Raw genomic sequence first — 18,358 nt, 5'->3', positions numbered from 1 at the left:
CCATAAAATGTGAATGTCCCCATCACAGGAGACCTTCCAGAAATAGACCTTCCAGTAGTTTCCCTCCACTGTTATCATCTGGCTTTCAATCTTTTTGTGCACACCACAGACAAAACAATAATTGTCATGTTCATTAAACTGCATAAACTCATGGAGGGTTAGAGTCCATTGCTGGGCCTTGGGAAGTCTCATAGAAACACACACGCTTCATCGTATCTATGGGGGTAGGGCTGGAAGTGTTGATTTTAAAAGTCACACAGGACAGACCTGCCACACAGTCTTTGGAATCACAGGGGCAGCCGTGAAATCTTGAGCACAGCCCGGACCCTGGCAAGGAGTCAGCAAAGGCTGGCTTCTTGTTTCCTCTCTGGGCTGCTGCAGAAAATAAGCTTTGCGTTCCCTTCAGTTGGGACTGTCACTGATATATATGTTCTCATGCCTCATGATCCTTCATTTAGCTCTTGTTCTTTTTTTTTTTTTCTTTGACGAGAGTTTGTTCATTACTCTTCTGTAACCACTAATAACGGCAGTTAGGGAGAGAGAAAGAAGCACAACAGGATGATTTATCCAGAGCAGCGGAATTACTGTATGGAGAGAGAAGGCGCGTCAGCACCGATGGATATTTATGGGGAAGCTGTATATTACAGCTTTGCTCGTTAAGATGCTGTAGTTAAGATTCTGTGAATGTTAATGATCTGTATTAGAGGAATAATGACGGATTCACAGCAGCAGCAGTAGCAGTTAACGGATACCCCACACACCAGATCTCCTAGTCACTTGATGGATGTTGCAGAAGGAGCAGCCGCGCGGCACCTGTGCGTGGAAGAGCCCGCTGTCCTTCCTTCTGCACAGGAAGTGCCACCCACAAAAAACCGCAGGAGCAAGATGGCCAGAAGCCTCCAGCTTTTGGGTCTCAAGCATTCTGGTTTTAGAGGCTATGTGATTCAGCAGAAAAATGCACCAGTTTGGGGCAGCGCAGCCCAAGACCCTGGTTTGCCCAAGGCAGACCTTGTTTAAGCCTGTTGTGCTGATATAATTGTTAATAGCGACCCTCCTCCCCTTTCATTTGGAAGTAGACCAGTTTGGAGAATAAACTAGGTCACCCTAGCTTCAGGGTCAAAGGGGTGGATGAGAGAGAGACAGCTTAGCCGTGCTTCTTAGCGATTTAATGCTCTGGTTCCTCAGCACCCCACTGGATGTGGAGGACACCCACTGTTACAATACTTTGGGACAATTTTGAAATAACAACGCATGGTGCCTAGAACAGTGGGGTGCTCGATATTTGTTATTAATACTTATTTGTCATCCCTGCTGTGGTGGCTTCCAAGGACTCTGGTATTTGAGGAATTAGTCCCTTGTAGGGGATACTGCTTTGGGTAAGTTTAGGAGTACAGCTTTGCTGGAGGAATGGCGTCACCAGTAGTAGGCTTTGAAACAATATGGCCCCACCCCACTTCCAGTTTGCTCTCTGCTTCATGCTTGTGGAGGACCTGTGAGCTCTCAGCTTCCTGCTCTGGCTGGCATGCTTGCCCGCCATGCCTCCTCATCATGATGGACTCTTATGCCTCTGGAAGAATAAACCAAAATAAACTCTTCTATAAGTCACTTTTGGTCATGGAGTTTTATCACGGCAACAAAAAAAGTAACTAATATGCTTGACAGGAAGGACTGGTTGTGTCTCTTCCTCCTTCAACTAATAGGGTGGAGTCCTACTTTTCAATGCGCTTTCTCCTTCTCCTTTTCCTTCTCCATCTCTCCCTCTTCCCTAGCCCACATGCACAGGCCATGGTAGGCCGTCTACATCTAAAGGACAATCTTCACCTTGATCTGGGACTTTGCAGCCTGTACGGCTGTAAACTGTTGCTTCTATTGCTTAAGCCATCTTGTCTCTGGTGCTCTGTTGTGACAGTTCAAGGGATGCCACACAAACCCAGAGTTCTGGTGTCACTATAGGTTCAACACCATCCTGGGTTGTCAGTTAAAGCTGACCAGAGACCTTAGAGCCTAGGGCTCTCCACACCATCTCATGCACTCAAGCAGACTGAGAGCACCCTAGCAACTGAGGCAGGTGTCACTCATGCTCATGTCTTAAAGCACTTAGTAGAGTCTACATGATGGCTGACAATAATAACTATGACCAATGTTTACTGAGCACTTACTATGTACCAGGTACTGCTATAAATGTCTTATATGAATTATTTTATTTAAAACTCAAAAACCTCTCTGAGGCAGGTGTCACAGCCATTGCCTACATTTAGCAGGTGGACACACTGAGGCAAAGGGAAGCCACAGTTGGAACAGCTGGTAATGGACGGACACAGATTCCAAGCCCAGGTAGCTGGGCTGCAAAATCACACTCACCTGCATTCCTCTATCTCCTACCAGTTCAGTCTAGTTTATGACACAATGCCACTGCAATACCACCACTCTCTCAGTCTCCACAATGACACAAGGAAGTGGCCCTCCACACTGTGTCAACTAGTCACTAGAAAATCAAGCCATTTCCTGAGAGTAATATAGCTAAGAAGTAGAAGGCCCTGATTTACTCCCAACTTCATGTTCTCTCTGTTGTCTTACCGTCTCCCAATTTATGCAAATCCAAGTTCAAGACGGGACATACTCTGAAGGACCTCTGCCTCTGTCTCCCAATTTCCATGCACAGAATTAACTAGCAGAATCTCTGGACAATGGCTTCCAGACTATTCTCCCTCCATCGTTTAGAATCTTCTATGCTTTAGAGTATACCCTTCAGAAGATGTACCCCTGGTGAGAAAGTCTTGAGGGTCCAACTCAGCTTTAGCCATATTTTCCTTCTATAGAAGCCTGCCCAGCATGTTTCATACCAACAAAGGCTCCAGGGTGCTACAAAAAGTCTGAAGAACACTCCTCTGGGACCCAGTGGCAGGTACTGTGGCAGAGGAATTGAGTGGTCATTGTTTTGATTCAGAAGTGATTTTCCAATGCACTACCTAGCAAACATGATGCCAGGCAGCTAGGCAGGCAACACTGGCACCTTTCTCCACTGCCATCCACGGACTCTGAGATTCAGGAGTGACTTGACAGTGAGCTGCCTACAACCCTGTTGGATTCAACTCTCCACTAACTCACCCAGTTTTTCTACTTGGGATAAAAGGCTAGATTTCACTCAAACAAGTAACTTTATACAACTCAAATTGGAGTCCCAGAGGAAGAGGAGAGGGATTGCTGCTGTCTTTGGCTGGAACAGGAAGACAGCTGGTGGTTAAGACTGATGCAAGAGTGTTCTTAGATTTGGAGACACAACGCTGGGTATACAGAAGTGACAGAGCCCGAAGGGAATGGAGGAGATTAGGTACTTGGTCCCTTCCACCTCCTTTTCCATCTCCCAAAGTTCATTGTCTCGATTGTAGCTTAGGCTCTGTTATGTTGCACCCACACATCTGCATGCCTTTCCAGATCTACCCACTACCCCATCAGACTCATTTAGCTCTTTCCTTTACACAGGAAACCATCTTGTTCCTAGACGGAATCCACAGAGGTACTCACTTGCCTATGCCTTGACCTCTCTGCCTAAGAATCAGTCCTACCCGTTCTCTATTATACACTGTATTGTAGGGAAAGTGTGTGTTTGTATGTGTGTGTGGGGGGGGTGGGGGGTGGGGGGAGGGGGTGGATCTATAAACATCCCTGGCCAGTCCCTTGCCAACAGGTTTCCACTTCGGTTGATCAGCAGGAGGCAGTGGTTGGAAGACCTAGGTGTTTTTGGAGTGACTGGGAGTGTAGCTGAGTCTCCAGTGTGGTTTTAGCCTCCACAGAAAGCTCCTCCTTCTTTCTGTGGGTAGCCCCAGGTCCTGCTAAGACCATCCTTCCTCTGCCCTGGTTCTGTCTAACTATTACTATTACTAATCTGGGTTATCCAATTGCTCGTTGGGCTTTTCTGTTCTTCTAGAACTTGTAACTAGCTCCCCACGACACATTCCCTCTATTAAACCACCTGGCCTGTTTCCAGAGCCTCCTGACGGATGCTCTGGGATAATTCTATTAGTACTTTAATGGTCTCCCCACCTGTTATGCCACCTGCCGCAGGCCACCAGAGTGGTGCTGAGAAACACAACTCTAACAGTGACCAGAAAGCATCCGTTTTCTTGATGCACCCCAATTCCTCATCTTATTCAGGATCTTCGCTTGTTGGGGCAAGCTTCCTCCAGTGTCCCTGTCCTTTGCTCCCATAAAAACATTCTGAGACCTGGGCACTTGAGGTGACCCATCAGTCTCTGGGAATGTGCCAGACTTTTCTCCTCCATTTCAGTACTCTGAAGTACTCAGTTCCCTCTTATATCTTATATCCCTCTTATATCTTATATATATCTTATATCTTATATCCTCTTTTTCCAGTGACAAAGTCCTATGGTCTACAAGATTCTACCACAACTGCAAGCCCTGGCTGAGGTCTTCACTCAGTGTCTTCAAGCCAAGCTTTCTGCTTTCTACCATATTCCTGTGGCTTTCTACCATACTCCCGTGGTTTTCTATCATACTCCCGTGGCTTTCTACCATACTCCTGTGGCTTTCTACCATACTCCCATGACTCTCTACCTTACTCCCATGGCTTTCTACCATACTTCTTGTATATAGCTTCTCATAGCCTTGGCTATTTATATTAATCATTATTTTCTATGCCTAGACTCTTGGAACCATCAAGATTCTTCAGTGACATACCTTTTCCATCTTTGTATTGATAGGAAACAAAATATTGTCTCAAAGGTAGGAGGGTCATAGTAAATATTTGCTTATTAGAAGAGTGAATGAACAAGGTTATAACAGAGCTCATCAAGGAGGTCTTTAAATCAGTTGGAGTTCTAGGCTCTGGGATTAGAACAGTAAGAACGGTCTACAAGTTGAAGGTCAAGAGGGGATTTTCTCCCACACCTATCACAATTGTTTAGGAGGGACTTGTATTCTGAGCCAGGTTAAGTCAGAAGGCTTTTTAATGTTTCTTGTTGCATGGGGATTCAGGATTCTGTTTCAGGACAACTTGCTTAAGCAAAAGGAAGCTCACCTAAGGAACATCAGACAGGGCCACCTTCCCTGTCGTCTAAGCAAATGCCTAGGTTCAGACTCCCTTTCTTCCCTGTGTTTCCTTCTCTGGTGTGACATCTCTGTTAACTGCCTCGCAATAATTATAATTTCTGTACAATGTGGTGCTTAATGAGGAAGTGAAGCTGACAAATGTTCAGACTAGATTTAATCCAATTATGCAACATCTTGATCCAGATTTCCAACTAAAGGAAAAACCAACTGCCGGATTGTGAATGAAAATTTATTTGCCATAAAAGATGGGAGTTGCAGGGGGAAGTAGGGAATAGTTGTCAGGAGAATTCTCGCAATTCTTCACTTTAATGGATTGACTCTTCCTCCATTTGTAGCAGAGAAGCTGAATTAAAGCTTGAGCAGGGAGCATCAGACAAATGCTGTGCTGTGCCCCAGCAGCCTCTACAGAAATGCACGGTGTACGGAGGAGAGGCAGCGGGGGCAAAATGAGAATTTTCCTGATCCTCAGAAGTGGGGCCACTTCCAGTAAGATCAGTTCTTCAGTTTCTGCAGATGTCTCTTTGACATCAGGCGACTGTAGCAGTGTGCTCGGCAGCGTGAAGGTGCAGAGGTGAATGCAACAGGATCTGCCCACTTGAAACTCAGTCTAAGTGAGGAAAGGGGTGTTTGAGACCAGCCAGGAGTGCTGGGCACCAGGAGGAAAGATTACTACTTATAAACACACTAGATACACAGGACGTCAGGAGATGGATCTGAGGCCTGGGTATTGATTCACACACCAGGGTAAAAGGGAGGAGTCAGAGATCAGCGGAGGAGCTCAGTGGGTAGAATGCTAGCCTAACACATTGGAGGCCTTGCGTTTGGTCACCAAAACCATATAAACTGGATGATAGCACACAGAACCCTTATCCCCACACTTCAAATGTAGAAGCAGTAAGATCTGGAGTTCAAAGTCCTCCTTGGACTCAGGAAGTTCTTGAGTCTTGGGCTACATGAAGTTTCATCTAGAAAAGTAATAAAACTGACAAAAACATAGTATGTTTCAATAAAACTGTCTGAGTCACACAGTCTAGGGTTCGGTTCTTGGCTCTGCCATTTACCAGTTTCGTGAGTGTGAGTGATGGACCCCACAAATCTCATTTTCTGTAGGTGTCAAGTACACACACCTTCTAGGGCTGTGATAAGGGAGAAAGATAAATGGAATCCAGAGCCCAGGCTGCCCGTAGAATATAGCAGATGCTCTGTAAATTCTAGCTACTTTCTCTACAGCTAAATTAGCCTTAAATTCCTTGTACATATGGTTAGTGCCTGGCACTATAAAACCAAGGAAGGCACTGAATTGCAGGGTGAATGGCAAATCCCATCACTAGGATGTTTATCACCTTCTTCTAGCGTGCCTCCTTTTCAGGGCACACAGATGGATCTACTGCCCTGATCTCAAGCTTTCTTGAAGGAAACTAAGAAGGAATGCATTTTCTAGATACCTGTTCCACACTGGAAGCTTGCTCAGGGAGCTGACTTGATCAGCACCCGATAAACTGCTTCACATCCAAGGCACTAGCTTCACAGGACAAACCCATCATTCACTGCTGTGTGTCTCCGAGTAGGCTACTGTGAGTCGGGAGATAAAGAAGGCTGGAATGGGTCTCAATTATATCTGATTTGGCAGCTGAGGCATTAGGAGAAGCTTAAAGGATAAACACTGCCCACTTAAGATGGACATAGTGGCAAATGGCACATGAATAGGTGAGTAATTTTTGAGACCCCCCACTAGGGCAGTTCCCTTCATGAGACAGAAATAACTAGGAACCATTTATGTTGCTCGAATATTCGTAGGAGAAGAGACTCTCCACTCAGGGAAGCTGCCTTGCCCTCTGGACATCAGCTCTAATGGTCTGGAAGCTCTGTCTTGTCCTGAGCCCTGATTGGCCCTCTCTTGTCATTTTACTAGTTAACCACGGAGGTCTGGAGATCTGTACAGACAGACAGGAAGTGACAGAGCTGGGTAGGAAGAGGAAGTGACGTAGCTGAACAGAGAGAGCAAATCTGATGGCAGAACAGCAAGGCATATAGGTGTGGGTAGACAGGAAGTAACTCGCATTTGGAAGATGCAGAGCTGGTGAGGTAAGGTTGGCTGGTGGTTTTTCCTATTTCCCTGATCTCTCTAAGGCTTTCATCCCTATATTTGGCTCTGTGTTTTATATTTAATAAGACCATTTAGAAATTCATCTACAGTCTTAGTCAGAAAATAGAGGCAACAAAGACCAACTGAGGCAGTAGCATCAGGGGTAGCTTAGCAACATGGGATTCTATCTGGTTTGGGCTATGTACACACCTCTTGTAATAATGCACTTAGCAGCCCGAGACCCTTCCCTGCACATACTATGCATACACCTCACTCCAAACAATGCATTCAGCAGCCTGCTAGAAACCTAGGCCTTCAACCCCTGTATCAAGCTGCTCACATACTCCTCTCTGAACAATAGAATAAGTCTACTCCCCTTAATGATCATAAAACTAAGATCATATTCAATCTTACTCAGGTTGTGCCTTGGTATAGAAGATAGAAGGGAGGCTGATCTGGGCTGAACTAGTTTTGTGTGTGTGCAAAATAAGGCAAACTATGTCCCCAAAGTGAATTTTTGGCACAAAAAATTCCTATTTATCATCTTATGCCTATGCACAGTTGAGTGTCCATATAATTAAAATTGGATGCATCATGGGAAGGGGCATGACCTGTAGAGAAAATAGTTATATAACTGAATCTGCCAATCAAAATAGGTCACCCCCGAACCCTATCTCTTAGTAACCAAACTTCCTTTTTTTTTGTGCCTCATAAAAGGAGGCCCCACACAACAATCAGGGCCCTTGTGTGGTCACTCATACAGTCCACTGTCAATCTTGACAGTGGATTCTGAACTGATCTGTGCTGTCGCTCCATCCAAATGAAGTATCCTTGCCACTTTCACAATCTGTGTATACCTCTATTTTATTCTTGAGTAAGATGCCAAGAATCTGGAAAAGACCCATTCCATCCCTGGCTACTGCAAACAGTACCCTCCTCGGTACTTACTCTCCTACCAGCAGCCTTCATCTTCCTTGAAGAGAATGTTTTTATACACACCGAATTTCCCAAGGGCCCAGGGTGCCAGAAGAGGATGGTCAGTGCTTTCATTATGCAGAGGAGGAGAAAGAGCTTCAGGAAGCTGAAGAAACCGAGAAGGATCTCAACCAAAAGGAAAAGTGAACTGTGGGGGGAGGGGCATCTGATTGTTCCTTCGGTTCTGAATCCATGTTTCATTTCAAGGCAATTAATGTCCAACCTACGGTATCAGTTTGACCATCTTCTTATCTGCCACTATGCCAAACTTTTAAGAATCTCACTGATTTTGAAAGCTGGGTGGGGGGAGTGGATTCTGATAAAATTCAGAATTGTTACTGATAAGAAGAAAGTCTTTTATGCCTAACACCACTATATAAGAGTTTTAAAGGGGGAAATTAAAAGATCTTTTTTCAGGCATAAGAATATTACAGAGGGGAATGAGGACCATCGCGAAGAAAATCACCATTTCTCATCGAAAATGGCATGAAGGTTTGGGTCCACATCATTGAAACAGATGAGTGTGGAGGGGAAGAAGTCTCACCCCGCTCGGTGTCATTGTGTATGAAACAGGCACTCGCAGCCTGAGTGTCCCCCTCTCTCTCTCTGGCAGCCCCACAGTGGGACCAGAATCATTTTCAAAGGCTCTCAATAATGAATGCAGCCATGCCACCCCTGACAGCCTGTGTCCCTACTCAGGAATGTACATTCCTGATAGTCACCCCAAAGGCCAGGATATTTGGCTTGAAAACATGTCCAGAATTATGAGCTGGCAGATAGAAAGAATATCTGAAGTTCCTCTCCATCCAATAAGGGAGTTGATGATGACTTCATCAGCTTCGAGTGCTGCTAGGTAAGGTCAATCTGGACTCAGGAGTCAAAACTACCCTGCAATCGATTCGGTCTCCAAGGGGCTGGCATTGTGCCTGGGGTTTGTTCTAATCCTGCTCATCCACAGAGCTTTGCTCAAGTTACATTATCTTTTCCTAAAACCTTCTCTCTATCCAGCTAACATCCCATAACCAAGCATGTATGCCCTTGGCTTTGTAAGACCTTTCCATAATAATATACCTGTGTATTTAAGATTATAAAAGAGATTAGCCCCTTGCAAAGCTTCCTGTTGTCATGACCAGGAAAAGAGGTAACAAATGTATATTTCTAGGGGAGGGTGGGATTAATGATTATACTGGCTTAGAGTTCCCAGGAAATGTATGTGTGTGGGGTGTAGGATGACCCTGAGAAGAAATCTGCCAGAAGAGGACATTCCAGGCTCATGGTAAAGTAAGCACACAAAGGCACCAAATCCTAGAGAATACAGGGCAAGAAAGGGCTAAGTGGAGTTCTGAAGCAGGTGGAGACAAGGCTGGGGCACAGGCACAGGTGACTGAGCAGGAGGAAGAAGAGTGAAGGAGGCAGCCATCTTTCTGTCTATGGCTGGGTCCTAAGCAAGGTGAGACAGGGTGAGCGTTAAGAAACAATAAATTCTAATTTCTGTCCCCAGACTCTGAAACCCCTGATCCATCGGATGGGTTCTGCTGTGAAGGCCATTTCTCCTGATGTGTGATGATGAGCTGCTGGCTGGGGTTCTGGGACAGCGGAGGAGGGCTTGTGTCACTACCAAGACCCACAGAACTTGACTGGTGTGAATGTGTCTTTTTGTGGGAAGAGGATTTACCATCAACATTTCAAGGAGACCAGAAATCCCAGGAAGTGTTCCTTCAGAGACAGGATGCCTGTCCCCTGGCAGTTCACAGATAATTAGGTAAAAGAAATGGAGCGACAGCCCGCAACTCCTGAATCCTCACTGGGCTCAGCACTGTGCTGTATGCGGATTGAGACTAGCTCATACCATCCTCCCACAAGCTGCTAAGACAGACACCAGCATTAGCTCCATTTTCCGATGAACAAATAGAGACTTAGAAAGGCTAATACAGCAGCCAAAGTCACAAAGCTAGGGAATGGCAAGGCTGAACTCAAATCCAAGTGCCTCTGATCACAAAGCCCATACTTCAGTCACTGGAGATTCCCGCTCTTGCCAACGATAAAAGACCATTAGAATTTCCACAGAAGTGAATTCAAAACTGCAGGTTCCTTAGGGCTTCCAGGAAAGATGCAGAGAAAAGATTTTCACTGAATCTTGAATGGTGAACCAAGAGTGCTTTTAGCAAGAGTAGTGAGGCGTGGGGGAGAGGATGGAGAGGTTTGTGGTGAGGTAAAGGAGGGTGCCCGAGAGTCTGATCACTGAGGCATCTCCAGAAGCAGAAGTTCAACGCCTGTGGGCCCTGGGGTTGGGAAGCTAGTGTACCCACTGGGCTGTCCTACAGAGTGAACAACTCAGAAATCACCTCAGATAACGGCAAAATACAGGCAAGGCAACATGAAAAGAAAGTGGTATCAAGGAAGTAAATATATTTCAACTTTATTATAATTCAGTAGTGATTTCACATGCCGATTGCATGAGAGACGTTCCCATACACTCTCCATATATTCTCGATCCTTTGCAGTAAAACTATAATTTCCACCAAAACGTAGAGTTTATTTTCTAAACTTGAATCTAGGATAGACTTCAGCTGAAGAATGCCTTAGTTTTAGAGGGTCTATGTGTCTGGAACCTTTGCCACCACAAAGTGACTGTGAACTAATAAACCTGCTGGAGGAGGAGACACTATATGAGACAGAATGCTGTTGCCTTTCCTGAAGCTATCATAGACCACAGCTAACCACATCCCCAATCTGTGAGCCGGCTCAGCAAGGACAGGCACAACTGCCTCCTGACCCACAGGTAACCAGAGACACATGGGTCAAGGAACTCTGGGAAAGGCAGACAGCAGCAGAACCACACGGCCAGCTCACAGACCTGTAAGCAGTCAAGAGCAAGCCTGCTGTTCAGCCTGAGTTTGGGGAGTAGATTGTTTTGTATTAGTACCATGCATGCATGTGTTGTCTTCCATACTTCTTGTCCCAGTTAGGTCTTTAATTCTCTACTTGAGATGCATCTGAGGTTGCATTAAAAAGAGTATTTGGGTCAAAGAAAATTGAGACATGCTCAATTTATGCAATATATATTCATAACTCAAAATTTATTCCTATTGCATATTCATGTATAAGTATATATTAACATTCATAGTATATTTTTAAATGTATCAAACACCTGAAAACTTCAATGCTTTAATTTTTGGAATCATTGATGAATATCTCATTGGTCAGTGTTCCTTGAAACACAGCTTGGACATGTATGCTAGCTTTCTTTGTTCTGTAGAGAAGACAGGGAAACGTCAGGAGGCACCTTGGGCTGAGCAGGTAAATGACTGGTTGGAGCGTAAGGTCAGCTTGTCTCCTTTTATCTTGTTCATAGCTTACATATTACCATAGAAACTTCTAATTTTTTGAAGGAAAGTCTGCAGCTAAATGTAGCTTAAAATCAAACCACGTAATTGCTATCCTTAATTTTAGATGATCTATAACTAGGTAAGAGATATATTGATATGCTCTTAAAATGCAAGAATTATAGCAGTCTTCAGGCGAGTATGTAGTTAAATCGATGGACCCTCATCCTCCCTCTAGCCTTCTCTGTAACATATAAACGGATCTGAGGGGTTCTAGGAAGAAAGCCTCTGCAGATTCCTCATTGCATCAGACCATGTCCTCACTACGTTATTGTGCACAGGTCTCTCTTCAGAAAACGTTAAGCACTATAATGACTCTAAACAGTTTCCACGGGGCTCCAGCTCTGGGCCCACCCCTAGGCAGCAGAACACAAAACAAAACCCCAAAATAACTTTGCCAAGTCAGCAAAATGTTTTGGCTTTGACTGCTGCGGAGCTGCTGATGTGAGAGGAGAGTGAGTGGTGCAGGTGTGTGCGCGTGTGTGCGTGCGTGCGTGCGTTTCCGTGTGTGTGTTCAGAAGGCCATCTGTCAGCTTGGTGATTCAAGCTATGAAGAAAAAAACATGCATATTTATGAAGGTGGGAGGCGGAATAGGGCTTGGGTTGTTGAAGGCAAAGTGCAAAGAGGGGCTGGACAAGGGGCAGCTATGACAGCAAACACTGTCTCCATTTGACATGGTGCTCCAGGAGGAAAAAGAACTTAAGACATGAGCTTTGGGTCCAGAGACATTTATTCTTCCCACAGTCACTCATCTTCAGTTTTGTTCATTCACTCTCAATTATGCACTTGAAGGGCAGCTATTCTGCGGCAATACTCCCTCGTGATCGGGTCACGGGTGGGGCATGCTTTCTGTCCTTTGCAGACACAGAGTGAGGGAGGTACAAAGAGAAAGTGATCACTCCTGGTAAGTAGCTTAAAGCAAATTTATTCGGTTCTACCAATAGATATTGTATACTGAGTATAATGGAAACTCTTAGAATCCAATGGTCACGGTTTTCTATCACCATTAGGAACACAGGAAGTGTAAAGACTGGACAGAGGAAAGGACTCACTCAAGGGCACAAAGCCAGGGATGAAGCCAGAGCTCCAAGTCAGCTCTATCTCATAAGATCGGGGCATTACCTCTACGCTCAAAGACAGCTACATTTTAGGCACAGTGCTGGACCTCAAGAGCTATGATTTCATCGAACACTTTGGGGGAACCCAAAACCCAGTGGCTCATGCAGACATATTAAGAGAAAAATAACATTCACCATTATCATTGCAAAGGGAAGCACAAAAGCCCACAGAAAGATGAGTTGCCCTGTTTGGGGTAAAGAAGGCTTCTGAAAGGAGGTGCAAACTCAATCTGAGAAGCCGACCATCCTAGACAAGTCAAAACTGCCAGCTCAAGCATTGCTTGTTACAGCATCACACAGGAACACCCTCATTTAATCACATTTACATCCTTTGTTAAGGACTTGCCCAAGATGTTTCTTTTAGTGTTCCAAAGATAAAAGGCAGACAGTACCTGCTCTTAACAGATAATTACGCAGAGCCTTTAAGAGACAAAAGGTTACTCAGAGACCCCCAGTAAGTGCCCATTTCTGACAGCTACATGTAAGCCTTACACGGGCAGAGCAGGCTAGTCCTTTGTGGCTGATGGTTGATTTCCCAGAGGAAAATCCCAGGTGGATTCTCTCCCCTGGGCTCTGTGTAGATCTGGACCCAAGGGAGAGGAAACCCGTGGGGAACTTAGAGTGACAGGCCACCAGGTAGTTTGCCCTCCTGTGGGAAATGCATAGGAGCCCCACAGCTCCCTGGCAGCTGCCGAACATGCATGAACAGGGTCCCTTTCTCTACGTCCTTTCTCTTTCTGGATAAGGACAGGAGACCAATGGGGCAGCCCAGGTGATCATGGGAAGGATTCTCACAGCAGAGAGCTGTCCCGTGGCATGTGCATTGTCAGAGGGGCAGAGCAGAGCAGAGAGGGACCCTGGGGAACTCATGGACCCCTGAGAAGCTGAGGTGACTGAGATGAACTTTCTAACACACGTTCTATTTCCTCAGGTCAGTAACTGCTTTGGGTAGATGACGAACCTTGGCCCAAGGGATAGAGAGACTCCACCAAAGCTCATGGGGTTGAGCGGGAGCAGGAACTGGACCCACCAGTATTCACGTCTGCAAGCTACAGCCTGAGACTCATGCCTCCTGCTTCTCTCAGGCCTTGGGAAGTGCAGAAATTTGTTACCACACTTAGGGTAGATCTAGGACTTAGGGAACAGCAAGTAGGCAGCTAATGCAATCCATTCATGCAGTCAAGTGTCCCCCAAGCCAAAATTCTAATATCTTTAGGCAACGACCTTTTAGGGTTCCAAAAAATAGGGAATTCCAGTTAAGTGGAAGAACCCCTATCCTTCCTCAGGGTGGAGTCAATTGTCTAGTCATTCAATATTCCTAAACTTGTTTCCTGCCTGTCCTGAGGCTACAAGGGCTCACTTTTGGTACCACAAGGACCTCAGGAGACTGGTGGAGGTGATGGGGAATGATGTACTGTTCATAGGAGAATAACTGTTACAGGGCCATAAAGACAGGGGTGATCTGTGACTGACCTTCAGAGCAGAAACCCCAAAAGTCTCCCTGATAACTGGATACAGGGATATCAGTCAGCAGGCAGAGCAGGGGAGAAGACAGGGCTCAGAGGGCTGGGCCAGGAGCGGGGCGAGAGACCTGTGAGCTGATGGAACCCTTAGACAGCCTATCTGCCAGGCTAAGAGGCTTAGGTTTTTTTCCCCTTGGAGCTATTAAGCATGGAGAGGGTGTGACCAGAATGGTTAATAAAATCAGAAAAACTAGGGCAGCAAATAGAGCGTGTTCCTTGCCTATCTAAACCTGTCAGGGGCAAGTGAGTCAATCCAGGCACAAATTGAACTGAAGGAAACTGTGTAATGGGGGCTGGACCAATTGAAACCCAGAGAGCAGGCTGGTCCTCAGCATTGCTGGCATTAGGAATCAGAGTGGCCTTCAGTGCCAGGGTAGAGAGCTCTGTTTTCCTTTCTGGCTCAGATTCCTACGAGTCCCTCCAGCAGATTGGGTCCAGACACACTGGGCATTGTTGTCTTCACGGTGGCCCACCCACCTGCTAGTTTCTCTGCATGCATGCGATACAGGACCTTTTCTATAAGTCCTTGCTAATGGGATGAATCCTTACACACCTCAAAGGCCCTGGCCAGCCCTTTCAATTGTTTCCTTGAAACTTATTAACCACTTTCAGATGGGATGGGTAGAAGAAAATGGCACTGTCCTATACTTGACCATGTACTTTATAAAGCTTGGTTGCAGACCTATGTGCTGGAACACCTGAGATCTTGAGTCCCTCAGGCAGAACTCTTGGCATTATCCAACCCCATCCATTCATTCACAGAGCAGAACTGGCCCTTGCTCATCTGTACCATCCTTTCCTCATGTCTCTGTCCCTATATCCATGAGAAACCATTGTGACACTAAGACCAGAGAAAGAGTTTCCCACCAGTTGCAGTCTCTGCATGAATCTGGCCGCTGAGGCAGATGTACTTACACTTACAGGTTGACTTTTTGGCACATCATAAACACCTTCCTTCTTTTGGCTGGTGGGAACCTATAGAGAAATAAAATCCAACAGTCAAAACATTAGTGTTCCACTTTCTTTCTCTCTTTTTCTCTGTGTAGCCCTGGTTGTCGCTCTATAGACCAGGCTGGCCTCGAACTCACAGAGATCTGCATGCCTCTGCTTCCTGAGTGCTGGGATTAAAGGTGCCCACCACCCACCACCTGGCTTGTTATTCTACTTTTAAAGAACAAAGCAGTAGGATGTCTCTGCGAGTTTGACTGTCTGTGAGATGGCTCCTAAGCCAGGTCCAGCACTCAGCCCCAGAGGGTGGCTTTAGTCATGAGCCTGGCTCCTTCCCTTGGGAAAAATCAGATTAGGACACCGGTAGTATCTTATCACAAACATCTGCTCTCAAGTCTTTCCCAAGGTCAAACAATAGCTGCGGAGACATCAAGCATCACATGGTAGAAACCAAACCAAACAACAAAATCCAACTTCATTTGGTTAATCATAGAGGGGGTCCAGGTGCCATGATTTCCCCTGAAGTAATTAGAAACAGTTTGCGGTTGAACATATATGTCTCCGTGCTAAGACCTCTGTGTTAGAAAAATCAAGTCCCTAGTGCCTGTCAGCCTCCTACTGGAGTCCCACACAAGTCACCTAATAATCACAGAAAGGGCCCACATGATAGGGGAAGTAAGACACCAGGATCCAGAAGTTCCTGATTCATCTGACATCCCTCCAAATCTCCCTTCTCTTCCTTCCCCTGTTCATGCTCTGGTCTCCTGGGGCTACTTGTTGCCTCTAACATCCTGAGCAGGCCACCAAGCCCTCTGGCTGTGGTGCTCTCAATGGGCATGATCAGCATGCATCTCACTCAGGTTATGGTAAGATGCAAAGTGAGAAACTGGATACCAGATAAGCCCCACAATTCAGCAATATGCTAAGAGGATGATTTTCTTTGTCACACATACATCATATACATATGTATATGAACACATTTTGTAATATTAATAGTGTTGAATACTTCTCCAATGTGTCAATCAAGGGCTCTGTACTGAAACATTCCAGATTGGAAGCACTCATTAACCGCTCCTCCCCCAAACTGCCACGGGCTTTGCTCTCCACTGCAGAGACCAAACAGCAGTAGATTTATAATGTCCTGACAGTGAGACTGTCTTTCCAGCAGGCTGGATGCTCCTCAGAAACAGATAGAGTATGTCAGAACCAGAAGGCCCCCTTTGACTACCCGCTGGGTAAATCTTTCATAGAGCAGTGTGGGGGAAACTGAAGAGAAGAAAGGCTTGCCAATATGGACCAGCCAGCTACCCTATCAATGAGAGTAAGAACCTGAACCGACCCTTGGAATGCTCTTATTCTTATCCTCATTTAACTTAAACTCCCAATGCCAAGCCTACCTTCAGTCTGCAGAAGGTGAGGCTCAGAGATGTTATGGACTTTGTTCTAAACTTCAGACCTGGCCGTGTTCAAACCCAGATCTTTCTGGGTACCAAAATAAGCCTCTTATTCTTAAGATAATGTGTTAACATGGCACCAGGCATGCCCCATGAGAAGGCAGGACTGTAGCCATTCGATTATCCATAAATAGTGATGTAATAACCAGGATAAGTCTTACAGAACTATGGCCATCCTTCCCTGTGATGTAGAAGAGGAAGATCAGGCCTAGAGAGGGTCCAGCACTCAGGGAGTAGGGTAGCTAGGAGCTGCAGCCCAGGCCATTTGCTGTTTATTGCTATACTGTTCAGGTGGCTGCTTCAGGCTCATCCTTTGAAAAAACAAAACAACGACAACAACAAAAAAAACCCACCCCTGAATTCCCGGAGGCCCATGCGCATCCTTGCAGAAAACAGAACTATGACTGAGCAAGGCCAGGTGGAAGATGCCCTTCCAGAACCGCAGTGTGCAGGTATTCAATGAAGAATGTAATTTCTTTGGTCCCGATAACTGAGCTCCATTTAGAAGGAATCCTCCCTGAATGTCTACAGAGTCCTTCTTAACGAGGGCCAATAAATTACGAGGCCTCGCTTTTGTTTTCACTAGCTCACCCTTCACTGAGTGGAGTGGAGAGTGTTCTGTTGCCTGTAATTCACTGCTCACTACGGGCACTTAGCACAGTTGAACCGCGGCTGCTTCTCAATTATCCCTGCAAATGGAGAACAAGCCATGCAATGGAGAAACCCAAACTGTGCATAATTGAAAACGCTTTTCTACTTGGCTCTCCCATGGGTGAGATATCAATCTGCTTGTTTGTCTTTTAAGATTTATCTCAGCTGGGACATCTTCTCACGACTCCTGTCTGCCTCTACAGACCTGGGTTAGAGATTTTTGTTTGTTTGTTTCGTTTCCCATCTCAGGTGCATCCTTTTACGAAAAAAGCAAAGTTTCCAGGAATCTGTAATATGCCAGGTATTGTGCCTTTTTTGGACAGTGAGAATGGCAGATATGGCCCCGAGTCAGCAGAGCTCCTTGTGTTGGGAGAGATGGAACTATACACAGGCTACTAATGCAGGGTATGGAAAGGCATTTTCTATTCATGGGAGATATGACAGCACATGCTGTCTGTATGTCTGGAGTACACAGTTCTGTTGCTAAAGACAGGGTACATCCTCGATTATCCTTTTACTTCTATCTGTAAATGTCAAACAAAGATGTGTCTCATCAAACATTCAGAGGTGAGGGCTAAGGTCTGTGGCTCTGTCATCCCTGCACAGATTGTCTGTTCCAACTACAGGGACCACTGCAGTACCACAGTGATGTAGAGTGTTAAAACTTTTAGACAAGGAGGAATATGAAGATTTGGTTCCTAATCCAGGACCTGCTACAGGCTGCGTGACTTAGAGGAGTCATGTTGCTTTCGGATCTTTGCCTTCCTTAATTGGTTTACATGAACATCTAAGGGATTATTTATAACCTTAAGGGCAGGGGCCTTACAGTGGTCACTGTTATTTTGCTAGGTGCCCAGAAGATACTTAGGTGCCCCAAAATATACTTCCGAATGAACAAGTTAAATTACCCTAAGAACTACATCTGAGGTGATGTACACAGAGGGCACATTCATATCAGCAGTGTGGTGATTATGTCTGGAAAGGCCATTCAAGGGTGTGGTAGGTGACACAAGGCCAGCTTTACCATTTCAAATTGATACTTAACATGTGGGGAGATTAACAACGAGTTCTGAACAAATGGATGCAAAAAATATCCACTTGGAAAGTAGAGTAATACCTTGTTAAGGTACTCCAGGTCAGGACTGG

The 18,358-nt window shown here is 45.6% G+C and overlaps 1 protein-coding gene across 5 annotated transcripts in view; it reads right to left on the bottom strand.

The window, feature by feature from the left end:
- Positions 1 to 18,358, bottom strand: part of Dab1 (DAB adaptor protein 1) — a 385,138-nt gene that overhangs the window by 38,843 nt on the left and 327,937 nt on the right. For all 5 annotated transcript variants that reach the window (XM_059254601.1, XM_059254602.1, XM_059254603.1 and 2 more), the window contains one exon: positions 15,075 to 15,134. In XM_059254601.1, the coding sequence (XP_059110584.1) occupies positions 15,075 to 15,134 (60 nt within the window). The remainder of the gene's footprint in view (positions 1 to 15,074; positions 15,135 to 18,358) is intronic.

This window comes from Peromyscus eremicus, chromosome 2 (genome assembly GCF_949786415.1).
Source record: "Peromyscus eremicus chromosome 2, PerEre_H2_v1, whole genome shotgun sequence".
In the NCBI taxonomy this organism is placed as follows: domain Eukaryota; kingdom Metazoa; phylum Chordata; class Mammalia; order Rodentia; family Cricetidae; genus Peromyscus; species Peromyscus eremicus.
This window is presented reverse-complemented; position numbering and strand designations above follow the sequence as displayed.